At 37.8% G+C, this 13,425-nt stretch overlaps 1 protein-coding gene and 1 non-coding gene across 2 annotated transcripts in view; one reads left to right on the top strand and one right to left on the bottom strand.

Annotated features, from left to right (window-relative positions):
• TDP1 (tyrosyl-DNA phosphodiesterase 1) overlaps window positions 1-13,425 on the top strand; it is a 49,571-nt gene that overhangs the window by 23,739 nt on the left and 12,407 nt on the right. Inside the window, exon 13 of the mRNA XM_009820605.2 lies at window positions 1,281-1,383. Within this exon, the coding sequence (XP_009818907.1) occupies window positions 1,281-1,383 (103 nt within the window). The remainder of the gene's footprint in view (window positions 1-1,280; window positions 1,384-13,425) is intronic.
• On the bottom strand, window positions 8,641-8,722 carry TRNAL-AAG (transfer RNA leucine (anticodon AAG)). Its single transcript has one exon. It is a non-coding gene; the product is annotated as a tRNA-Leu (tRNA).

Below are 13,425 nucleotides of genomic sequence, written 5' to 3'. Positions count from 1 at the left end.
AAGGAGCGTGTGGATGTGGCATTGTGGGACGTGGCTTGATGGGCATGGTGCTGTGTGGTGTGGGTGGGTTGTTTTGGTGGTTTTGGGTTTTTTTGGGGGTGGTTTTTGTTGTTTGTTTGGTTTTTTTTTGTAATGGTTGGACTTGATGATCTTACAGGTCTTTTCCAACCTTAGTGATTCTGTGATTTGGAATCTGACCTTTTGTCAGATTGAGTTGTTCAGCAGTCTAGCTTGAAGTCTACCTTTGTATTTCTATTGTTCGGTTTTTAAAGAAGCCAAAAGAGAGAGCAAGAAATTTCTTGACATGAGGGGAGAATGTCATATTGTGAATGAAAAATACAGATACGTTTCACTTTTGCCAAAACTGATTTTTGTGCAACCCTATGTACTATAGATCATGATCTTTGTACCCTTACTTTTAAATACTCAGTTACTTTAATATTTTTTCCCTTTACATTCTGGGTCTTTAAATTTCATCACTCATTGATACTGTTGCCTGCAACAGTAGTAGTGATTAAGGTGTTTTTTAAAGGATTTAAGTCATTCAAATGTGATGCTGAAATTAATCTTGCTTTTATTTTTTTCTCATGTTTCTTCTATTCTGTCATTTGCTACTATTAAAAGGTATCCAGTATGTCTGTTAAAACATAGTATTTAAGCTTTGTATTTTGCTATAGAAGTAGGTTTTGACAACAGAATTTTGTTTACTTTTTGACTCACAACTTGATCTACTTCATGCTAGATACTGATGAAGATCAACTACAACATGGTGCTGAACAGCACGTTAAAACAAAAATGCCTCTTTGATAAATACTTGTTTTCATAAATATATCAACAAAATGCCAGGAACAAAAGATACTGTTTAACACTTGCAGAAAATGCTCTGTACTAAATGTATTATAATGTAACTAGTCATAACTGAGCTAGCCTTTAATCTTCCTAATTCATCAAATTGAAGCTATTTACCAAAACCAAGTTACTTTCTGAAATGTGCAGAGAAGATTCAAAAGGCTGAATTTGTCTTTTAGATCTGGATGACACAAGTAGGCTTGTATAGTTATCCACATGTGTTACATGAATACCCTTCTATATATTGTCTCTGCTACTCCCACTGTGCTGTAAAAATAGCAATAAGGAATAACACCCAAATCACTTTTCATAAAAAGACTGTACTGATTAAAGTGAACTTCTCCTGCTAGAAGTGCATTGCTATAGCTGTGGCACTTAAGCATTTTCTGCTGTGATTATGCCTCACTGAAATACTTTGTTTCTCTTTGCAGTGCCAATCTATCTAAAGCGGCCTGGGGAGCTCTGGAGAAAAATGGTACCCAACTGATGATCCGTTCTTATGAACTTGGAGTCCTTTTCTTGCCTTCAGCATTTGTAAGTTCATAGTTCAAGTACAAATTCTGGGATATGCTGAGAATCTGTAGCGATGAACACAAATGTGACTGAATAATCTGCTTACTAGGTTCTGTGTTTCCAGGTTAGAAAGCTAATAGCAAGTGGAGTTTACACAAGGTATTCTTTAAAATAGAAACAGTCTGTTTTCCTATGCAGCAAGCGTGGACTTGGTATTGATGTGACTTTTGTGATGTTACTGAAAGGCAATATTTTAAAATTGTAACATATACTAAATGATGCTGGAAAGGATGATCAAATCTTTTCTTTCAAGCTTCTTAAAACTAGGCTGTAAGTGCATATTCACATTGAAGTGATGCGTATGGGTTGTGACTTGAAAAACAATTCCTAATGTTGCACTGATTGCTGTTCTTGTTCTTTCCCTGAAATGCATTTGCAAAGCCATGTGACACTGTCTTCTCAAACTTTCTGCTTTGAGAACAAGTTCTCAAATGCGTCTTCTAAAATCTCCGATACAAATCTAGGAACATCTTCATAAAAGGCTGTTTAAGAGCTGAAGGATTGTATCTTCCAAACCTATGTGACAGCAGTCTCGGTATGTAGAAGACAAGTTTGACCCAAAATAACTATTATTCTAGTGTGTGAAGCAGAGGATTGGGACACATTAAATGTTTTTGTGGTAACTAAGGTCCATCTAGCTTGTAGTCTAGTCCTAGTGCAGTTGTAGCAGATGCCATGGGGATTAGCACAATAAACAGTATGTATGTGATATCTTTTTAGTATATGTTTCCTATGATTTATTTTAAAGGTTTTCCAGGATGAAAATTGTATCCAGACCATGATGGTTAGTAGCCACAACTTGGCTTATTCTCTTAACACATCAAGTTCCTTATCGAACTACCCTTGCTGTTTTTAGCCCCCTACAGAATCATGTGGTCGTGAGTCCTGTGACTTAACTGTGCATTGTATTTAAGAAAAAAAGCTTCCCTTTTTTGTTTAGGTTGTTTTTGTCTTATTTACATCTGCTGCCTGATAGTGGGGAAATGTGAGTTTCTTGTTCCTGTTGTTGATTCCTTTTTCTCTCTGGTGAACCTATTAGTATCGAAATGTTATCAACAGCAGTTAGTCTATGTTCAGAAACCATTCAAACTCCTTCCTGTGTGAAATTTGTTCTTTTCCAGAGAAGAAATTCCAAGTTTCTCTGAAGAAGTGTTTGTATGCTAAAAGTCCTTAGAAATATTTTTCTGATGAAGAATACATCTTTCCTAGATAATGTTCATGGATATTCACATAATGTTTCATTGTTTCTTGATGTTGATTAGTAATGTACTCCCAAATGAATATTTACTAATATTATGACATCACAAAAACATTTACCTACCATAACTGTATAATTGCAGTCTCCTAAGATCGCAATATTAAGACTGATGGTTTCTGGCTGTTGCTAAAGAACTTCTGTATCTCATTCTTGACATTTATTAAGGAGTTTACATAGTAGTGTGGTCTCTGATATTATGAACCTTAGAGACATTGATCAGACTGAAACAAGAAAAATCCTGCACCTTCCTATAGTGGGAAGTACTGGTTTTGATATCATTGCATTCTGAAGGAAAAAAGCAAACATCACCTGCGTAAACAACTGTTAATAACAGAATAATGAAGCATTGGGCAAAAAAAGTATGCAAAAAGATTTTACTTTTAATAGCAAGTGACCTCAAGGGATAAAATAATGTTCTAAGAAGTTGGCTACTGTTTTCTCCAGATGCTGCCAAGCAAAGAATTTACCTGTGGTACTGGTGTGATTGTACTTAGTGGATGAGATTTTTTTGTATGAGCATAACTGATAACCAGATTGCGCAGCCATTTTACGTAATTTGAATATTCCTGTTCTGACTCTGGCTTTTCTATGCATTGATAGTTTTCAAAAACATACTTTAATTGGGTGGAAAATCAGGAATAATTGAACTAGTCTTTTTGCCAAGGATGACCATACCTGTTTCAATCTGAGCAATCTGCAAGATTTTCACTTTAAAACAAAATAAAAAACCCAACAAAAAAACAACAAAAAACACAACCAAAAAAAAAAAACCTGTGATAATGTTTGACTTGCATTCCATCCTGAATCGTGCATTCTACCCAGGATTTCTTGCATGTGGAGCAGGGAAGGGCAGAGCACCAGGTCATTTTTAGAGGGCCAAAACTTATGTAAAAAGATCTTGAATTTTCTTCCCCACACCTAAAATTGTACGTCTTAATGCCTTTGATCTCATTCTTGTGGGTTTTTCTATAACTAACTCCGTTTCATTCTAAAATCGGACTTCATTTTGATGAACAGAACTATTTGTTCAGGAGCATTTAATTTATTTATCAGAAATATAAAAGATTCTGAAGTACTCGAACCTTAGAAAATTGCAGCAATCTGATGTTAAAACTTTACCTTCTTTGCAAACTAGTTAGACCTGTCTGCTATTAATGACTTTTTCATAATTCTGGGTGTTTATTTAGACCAAAATTATTAATGTTTTTGTTTCTGCTCGTAGTCCGGTCTTAGCAGTTGGAGTAAAACCCACTTAGCCATTTGAGAGTGAGAATAATTAAAAATGGAAGTGTATTTTTATTCTTGTTGCATCAAAATAACCAGAATGTAAATGCAGTGTCTAAGCCAAGTTTACTGATAATTAAAAACACATTGGATACTTATTAAGCATCTGATTCAGCCTTTAGCAGAAGCCTGCAGGCCTGTTTACACAAGAAAATTTAAAGATAGATTCTGCTATAAATCCAGTATGAGTACTTTACTAGTAAGGACAACTGTAAAGAACGGTTTTGGTCAATACTCTTTTGGGTAAACAGTTCCTAATGAAGCTCAAGCCTTGTGGTCATCAGGGTGAGAGGCAAAAAAGACATTGATTGGGTCTGCTCTCATGAGAGGAAAGTTTTCACTGAAACACTTCAACAATTTGCACTCTTCTCTCTCTTCTTTGCCAAACCTCTGTTTAGGGAATAGAGATAATTCTGCTTGGTGTGGGAGGGGGACTGCATTGCCTTGAATCTTAAAGGCTTTTCAGCAATTTTTGCTGCATTCTACATTCATATGCACACTCTAAATTTGTTTATGAAGTGAACTCCAAGGAACACTTGGTTTTTAAATGCATAAGAGTCCTTGAGTTCTGGCATTCTGTTTTTTCCTTTTGATCAACCTTTTGGAAAAGGCAATCAGGGTGTTCCTGTTCCAATGCCCACTATGTTCAGGAAAAGATCAAATTCACCTATTGCTGTGTAGCTCTGTGTTACTTTTACATTAGTCAAAGCAGCAAGCAGTGTGAAAACTTCCTGCAGTGCAGAAGAGTCATTGCTGAAAATTTGACTATTAAGTAAAGGGATGAAAAACGTTTGTTTTGGTTTTAATGTTTGTAGTAGCAAAAAGGAGGGAATATTAATACATTTCACACACTGGGAGCAAGAACTGTAATCTTGTATTGTATGCCTGCATGGTAATATTAGATTAATTAGAGAAGTAGGATTTGTCTGCTGTCAGTCTACTTCACTGCTCCCTAATCTCTGATGGTTCTGACTGTCCCCTAGAAGAAGATTTCAGGCTCTAAGACTGTAACAGTGCTGCCTTGTATAACACCTATATAACTGTCAACCTTACAGCAATAATTAAGTTCTAGTTTTCATCCTGGGAGTGTTCACCTTATCTCTTAATAAGAAAACATTGTCACGAAAAATACAGTTTCTATGCTGCTTTGTGATTTCTTTTTAAAGTTGAAAATAAACACAACTTATATTTTACATAATCAGTGTCAAATGCAAAAGCAGTAGGGGCCAGTATTTTCAAAACTGAACTTTCACTTGTACCCCTAACATGGTTGTAGAAGTGCAAGTAAGTTGCATTGTGGAGTGGCGTTGTTTGGGAACCCAGTGGCCTTTCAGAGGGTGCAGAAACATAGATATCAGGAAGATGAGTCACTGCCAACAAGTGAATAAGTACTGCCGAAAACAAATTTAACTGTAGGCATCGAGGATTTGAATGGCTGATGTTTTTTATTGCAGTGTAAATTTATCCCTGTGATGCATGCATAACACAATCTTATATCTGAAAACCAAAAATAGCTTAATGCACACAAGATGTTTCTTGAGAATTGCCAGTTGATAGTTAATAGCAGTAGAGTTCAGTACAAATTGGCAAAACTGTCCAAGAACTGGAGCTAATACAGAGCCATGGTAAGTATTATGTTATGTGCTAGCAGTGTCCACATTAGTTTAAGGCTACCTCAGGCATATCTGTACAAGCTGCTGTCATTACAGTGACATGCCCTTCATTAGTTAAATGCATTTGTAATGTGTTAGTAGACACCAAAGCTTTTGGCAAAGTTTTTCCTTTATGCAGCTTTAGGAGTCAGCATCTCAAGAAGATGGTTCCAAATATCTTTAAATGAGATTTAATTTAGCATCTGTACCTTAAAATAACTTGCTCTAAGGCTGTATTTCAGTCTGATACTCTGCAGTAGATTTTTCTAGAGATAGGATCTGACCCTTGGGATCTCAATCGGGCAAAAATCATTCATTTCAAAGGTGTCATTAACGTTTAGATATGATAATTTTGTCTATTGGGCCATCCTTTGTCATCAAAGTCTATGGAAATCTTGTAACTATATTCAGTAAAAAAGGAGCCTTCAGCAGGAATTGAAGTAGTTAGTCACTCATTAGAGTAAATTAATCCAATTTCTATGCATACAGTGGATCAAAGCAACAAAAGTTACTCATACAAACCTGGCCAAGATCTTGACCTCACTGAATAGTTGTAGGGTGAGTTCAGATTTGCAGAAAGGATGCTGACAATCTTGGGACTGTGGCAATCATTTTTGTTTGATGTTCAAGGCCTCTCTTCCTTAAACCTACAACTGCTGCAGGCTTAGGCCCTCAGCCTAGGAAGAAGACTAATATATAGTGAAGCTTTACCGCAACTCAAGATCACGTTCTGGTGACAGGTAGGTTGCTCTACCTGTCTGACTCAGCAGATCAGTTTATTAGAGAATTAACCACCTGATAAGGTAGGTTGGAATCTGGCTTATCTCAAACATGTCGAAGCTTAATATGGGGAACTACATCATTAGTTGGCCCTACTGTGATTGTAGCCTGTCCATGGCTGTCTTCACTCCCTTAGTAGCTCAGTGGATTCCTTGTGCTTTAAAACAGCTCAGACTGGCCAAAACCAAATTGCACAAGTTTTGAAAGTGTTGTTCCATGAACCAGCTCAACATGATCAGGTGAGTGCTAATGCAAGGAAGAAGTAGGCAGGGCAGGTTCAAGAGGGCAGAGAGCAGGGAGGTAAGCATAGAATCACATTGAGATAACCTTTTGGGCTGGTTTTGGAACCAGAGCCTATGGAGGAGGCTGATCAGTGAAGTTTTGGATGAAAACAGGCATAAATGGCTAGGACCTGGTTAAGGAAAATGTTTTGTGCACTATAAATGGTAGAGCCATGCCCCAGATCTTTCCCTTTTTGTCACAGTGGTTACTCTAAAGTAGCTGCTGTAGGGGGAGTAGAGGACTTGACTTTGTTATACCAAAGGCACGTCTCAAAACTCTCGGTGGCCAAAAGCAGATGCTTATGGAAAAGTATAATGGGCAGGCATGTATGTAGTAGTTTATCCCTGAAGATTTCTTGACTTAGAGGCTATAGCCTCTTCTGTGAACATATCTTGTCTTCTCTTAAATGCCTGTAAGTTTCTAGCATTCACAACCTGCTCTGGCTGAATTCCGCAACTTAACAATGTCACACAAAGCATGGTGTTCTGAAAATTAGTTTCATTTGATGTTTTTCCCTTCTTGCATTGAAAGATGGAATAACCATATGAACCCTATTCATCTTTTCCATGCCACTCTTTCTATAGACGTTTATCTGTTTATAGGCTGAAGAGTCTAGTGTGCTCAGTTGCTCCTGGGGTGGAGATTGTTTCATCGTTCTTACTGCTTTTCTCTATTTTTTTTCTTCTGTATAATTTGGTTTGGGAGGGTAGTGAGTGGAGGGACAAAGGTGCACATGAGATCCAGGTAGAAATCTGGAGAAATAGATCTGTGTCAAATCTGTGACACAATGATGTTCTCAAGGTTTTCCTCACTTACTGAGTCTGTTTGGCCTACTGTATTTTTTACAAAGTGACAGGTAATAGGTTAGTTTCTGATTGTTTTTCAGTCAGAATTGACAGAAATGTGTACACTTGAGAAACATAATTCTAATATATCATACTTCATGAGAAAGTTTAGTTTGATTTTGTCAAATAGCATAATTAAAAATGTATGCAATATAAAGATGCTTTGTGTAAGTACAATGCATTTTCTACAGCCCTCAAACTCTTACTTGTCTTATGTAAATTATAAAAGCACGCAAATAGGTGCTCCTATACAGGTGACTGTATTAAAGTCTGCCAGTGTGCATGAGATAGTCTTCTGTTTGAGTTTCAGACCTCTCAGAACACAACTTAATTGAAGCTCATCTAAAACTTGCAAGAATATGTAACATTTAGTATGTATTTTGGAAGAGAATACTTAGTTCTTTTCCTCCCAGTTTCCTAAATATTGATACTTAATTGTGAAGACTGGCAACCAGAAAAAACCAAGTCACCTGTCAGTAGTCACATGATATGGTGTATATGGGAGCAAAGTGGGGAGACAGACTGCAGCTGTCTTTCCTTTCTTTACTGGGAAGTGCCTGCAGAGACCCCGATAACAAGGAGGTAGTCAGAGAGATAAATATTAATACTTGCCTCATGTACATGCAGTCATCTGGCATTCAAGTTGCAACGCTTAGCTTGTGAATCTATCTTACGTATATGCCCTGCAGTTAACTCTGCATAAAAAGGGCTGCTTTGATAACTTAATCTGGTTGTCAAGACTTTTGTTGGTTCAGTGTGGTTTTAACATGCTATGTGGTGGACTAGTCTTAGGTGAAGACAATGGAGAACTAGGAGTAGACTAGCATTTCTAGAAACTGAATTTTTAATGTTTGTTTGCTGTTAAAAATACACAGAATACAAACTAGATGAAGTGTTTTGAAACATAACTGAGCGTTCCTAGGTCTCGAGAGTCTCAGTATGCTCTAGCTATTGGAATGCTGATTTGATACTGCCAATTTCTGATAGTTCTGTTTCTTCAGGTTGTTTCATAACAAAGTTAATGACACTTATTCTGGTAGAAGTTAAGACTTAGAATCATAGAATTGTTTAGGTTGGAAAGGACCTTTAAGATAGAGTCCAACTGTTAAAACACTCCTGGCAGCGGTGGGATTCGAACCCACGCCCCCGAAGAGACTGGAGCCTTAATCCAGCGCCTTAGACCGCTCGGCCACGCTACCCTGATGGACTTGTATAGCACACACTTAATATTCCTGATCTTAAACTCCACTAGCTCTGCAGTTTGTGCCTTCTATTTTCTGCTGAATACAAATTTGGAAGTGGATTGTTCCTCAGTTGCCATCTGTTGACTGCCAATTTTTGTCTGGTTTTTAAAAAGCTTCCAGAACTTACTCTTTGAGGTTGGGTCTTGGCCTGGTGTGCTAATGCAGAGTCTCAGAAATATGTTGAATGGTTGTTCTCAACATAGCAGCAGCTGTCATCATTTACAGTTTTGGTGTTTAGGGAAAAATCAGCTGATGCTGACATTAGATCACAAGCTTCTCTTGATTAAAAATTAACATTTATAAAAAAGATCATGTCCTTTGTTGGAACTGCATTTCCCTTTCTAGCTCCATTTCTATTGCTCACCTCCTACATCTTTACTCTCACTTGTGTTCAGTTTGCTCTTTCAGCTGCTGGGGATTCCTTTCCAGAGGCTGAAATAAATTACATCTTTAACATGTAGAACATGTTGAGAGAACCCCATCACTTAACAGTATGGATTTCTGGGAAGCATGTTGCAGTAATTATTTTGTTTGAAAAATCCTGGAAGTGTCCAATGGAAAGCTTTTTAAATAAATAGTTCCTCCTCACAGCTCTCATGTTTGATAAGGCTGTAAGATAAACTGAGCTTGACCTGTAAAATAGTATAAAAGTTTGTGGAATACTTGCATCTTCTAAAAGGTCTGTTGAAGAATATGGTACTAGCCAGTCAGCTTTTGGAAACGTGAACTCAGAGAAACAGAGTAGTTGCTATTAAACTGAGAACTTACCTATGATTGCCTACCTAGTGCTATCAGATGCCACAATTTTATCTAGATAATCAGTCACAGATGACTAACTATAGTATTTCAGATTCTGAAATGCTGTATTTGATGGTGAATACTCACTGGTAATGAGTAAAATACTCTTTTATAGTTGGCTGTGGAGATGGGTGTATGAGCTGAATCTGGATTAGAGAGCAGTCAGCTATTATGTGTGTGATCATCAGAACTGAACTGCTTAAAATTTTTGCTGACTTCAAACAACTGAACCAAGCACCTTCAGTCGTAGCTCAACTTAGACCATAAAGTAGATAAAGCTCTTTGACTGTAACATTAACCTCCAAAGTAGCATAGTACCACTTTCTTCTTTGATTTCTCTAGTTTCAGATGAAGTCTTCTATCCTGTATGAAACAGAGTGGGGGTGGGGAAATAAATACCATGTAGGTAAACCAAGATTTTATACATGGACTTTAGGATGTTAAACCAGAGCTGCTACAAGGTTTTCAAACTCCAGGGGTAAAGACACTCAGGGACACATTTTCCAAGCCAAGGAACTTTGGGTTTAGATACCTGAATCTGTCACTGTGGGCTTGTTACAAAAAAATGTTCTGATACAGTTGAGTGAAGCTGTGTTTTCAACAAATGCACCTCAGTGTTGAGGAAGGATATAATTGTGTACTCTCCTGGCCAGAGGAGCGTGGTCACTGTAAAGTTTGTGTGCATCCTTAATTCTTTACTGCCCAAACTAGTGAGTTTTTACATAGTTTTGCTGAAGAGTAGGCTTTTTTCTGTTTACTGGCATATGAAAGGATAGTCCCATAATCATCCAGTGGAATAATCACCTGTCTCCTGTAGGAGTTACTTCAGTAGTATCAGAATACTGTCGTGATATCAGTGTTAACTCCCACTCAAGTATGGATAGCAATTCTTACCTCTATCTTGTGTGATGTTTTTTATAGTCTGCAATCTGCCTTGTGTTTGGGGCAAAAAAGGCTGGAAAGCAGAATTTTAAAAGCTGTTCTACTTCCTTTTCCCATTCTTCCTCCCAATGCCTACTTTTACAATGTATGATGCTAAGGCACTAATAGAACCCACAGCAGCATCTAAAGTTTCATAAGTACAAAAAAAAATGCTTTCCCAACTGAGAAATGTATCTCTTAACCTATCAAAATGTATCGCTGTGAGCAGCAGTCAAAGAATAAAATACAGCTGCAGAGGGAAAAATTCTGAAAGAATAGAATATGGCTGAGGAAAATGTACAAGGCAGGCAGAGTTTGTTTGGTTTTTTTTTTTTAGGCAAGATCCTGCTGGTTTGGTTTTTGGCAACAGCAATGAGAGCTGTCAACATCCAGAAAATGCTCAAAGCAGACAAAGTGTGTGACATTTCAATTTCTGTGTGATCTTCTGTGTGAAGACAGACATGAGAGTTATTTTTAAAAGCATGTGAATCTCTGAGAGCCTTGTTAAAGAATGTATTCCACAACCTAGACTCTTACTCCAGGAACTTTTGAGGAAAACTAAATATCTTTTCTTAGATTAGCATTTCCTGAATGGAAGATCTCTACAGGGTAAATTCTGACAGACAAATAAAACAATTTTGGGATCAGCTGACGGAGTCCAGTAGGGTTAAAGGACAGCATCAGAAAAGAAATAAGACCCTCAAAGGAGAGGAAAATGTAACTGGTGACTACTGAGGAAGAACAAGGAAGGGGAAAGCAAAGGTGTAGAACAAAAGAAGGAAGCAAAATACCTGAAAAGAAACACACTGAAGTAATAACAGGGCACAGAGGGTAGAAGAAATGAAGCAGAAACAAAAACATTACTGGGTTGAAAAGAAGATGGATAACAGGAAAGAAAATGATAATAGAAATGTCCTACAAGTGGTGCTTTTTTTCTTTCATGTTGTGTGAAAAGCACCCACTGCTATGAACTTCAGAGTGGAATACATGTGGCATAGTTCTTGATACTTGAATTCAACTGAGATTACTGTGTTATGTACTAGAGGCCTAAGTAGGTGGTGTTCTACACTACGTGCTTTGATAGCAATGGTTAAATAAATTTCAAACTCAGATGGTGCCAGGCAACAGCTGTGTAACTTTGGTGCTCTTGATCAGGCATGCATATGGCATTCATTGTAGAATAAGAACCAACTCGTGATGCAGTGGAAAAGCCTTCTCTGCCATTCCATATTTCTGTCATAGCTACATGTAGAAGGCTAAAGAAAAGCTCACAGGCACTCGGGGCAATCAAACCTCATATAAACCATTTTAGTTTGTGATTTAAATGTCACCTTATGATTGGTTTCTAGGACTGCACACCACCCAGACCCTCCACCAACTGAAACCTGACTACTAGGAGTTGTGAAAAAAGCTCTTACAACCACTACTTATGCAGTTCCTGTTCTTTGTGAGCTATAGCATCCCTGGCATATTTCATATTCTTTCCACTACAGTCATAAGGATGGTTATTTGCATTTTTACAGGAAATTTCTAGCAATCCCTGAGTGATTCAAGTTCATTGGAAGTAAAGCTGTACAACTTGATTGTTGCATTTTTTCTAAGTAATTCTGAATTCTGTATTTTTCTATTCAAGCAGTTTCAAACCCTTAGATATTTATGAGCTTTAAAACATAATGTTTTATCTTTGCATTGGTTTGTTTTGAACATATTGCTTGTTACTTAAAGGCTAAGCTCTACAAAAGGCTGTAGCCTGGTTTTAATGAAGTTTTGTCAAAATTCCACTGACTTTAATGGTATAAAAAGGGGAAGCTTAAAATGGATTTTCATTCACACAGTCCTTTAGCATGGACCTTGTTCGTTTGTTTCCCCTGTTCTTTCATTAAAAGGCAGTGGTTTTTTACCTAGTCCTTGAATAATACAGAGTGTTTCTTACATTATAAATGGTAGTTTCCTGTTACTTTGGGTCATGAGACAAAAGAAGCATCTGTATTCTAAAGGAGTTTCTCGAACTGACTTGCTAGAACTGACTAATACAGCTTGACATTGTGTTTGGCAGCTCTCCCTTTTCTCTGTTACTATGCTTCTTGAATATCAAAGAAAAAGGTGTAAGGCTGCTTTGTATCCCATGCTTTGTGTGGTCATATGAATGTTGCTTCCTCCAACTTACAATGGTAACATTTGATGAAGTAAAACTTCAGTGAAGAAGAACTTACAGTATTGTAAAAGTACTGTATATAGACGAGACTATCAATTTAGCCAGCATGTATGTTTGAATAAAATGTGATTATTTAATGGTAATTAAGAAGTTGCTTGTACTATCGCAAAACAGTAATCCAGTAAAACTTGGACTGATGGATCCTACAGCTTAGATAAAGACTAAGCTAATATTCACACCTGAGCCGGCAATGTGCACTCGCAGCCCAGAAAGCCAACCCTGTCCTGGGCTGCATCAAAAGAAGCATGGCCAACAGGTCCGAGGGAGGTGATTCTGCCACTCTACTCCGCTCTGGTGAGACCCCACCTGGAGTACTGCGTCCAGGTCTGGAGTCCTCAGCACAGGAAAGACATGGACCTGTTGAAACAGGTCCAGAGGAGGGCCACAAAAATGATCAGAGGGATGGAACACCTCTCCTATGAGGAAAGGCTGAGAGAGTTGGGGTTGTTCAGCCTTGAGAAAAGAAGGCTCCGGGGAGAGGAGGCCTTTCAGTGCTTAAAGAGGGCTTATAAGAAAGAGGGGGACAGACTTTTTAGTAGGGCCTGTAGTGATAGTACAAGGGGTAATGGTTTTAAACTAAAAGAGGGTAGATTCAGACTAGATAGAAGGAAGACTTTTTTTTTTTTCCCACAATGAGGATGGTGAAACACTGACTGGAACAGGTTGCCCAGAGAGGTGGTGTAGATGCCCCATCCCTGGAAACATTCAAGGTCAGGTTGGATGG

The sequence above is a fragment of the Gavia stellata genome, chromosome 7 (genome assembly GCF_030936135.1).
Source record: "Gavia stellata isolate bGavSte3 chromosome 7, bGavSte3.hap2, whole genome shotgun sequence".
NCBI lineage: Eukaryota > Metazoa > Chordata > Aves > Gaviiformes > Gaviidae > Gavia > Gavia stellata.
The sequence above is the reverse complement of the archived record's forward strand: the minus strand, read 5'-3'. Positions and strand labels throughout refer to the sequence as shown.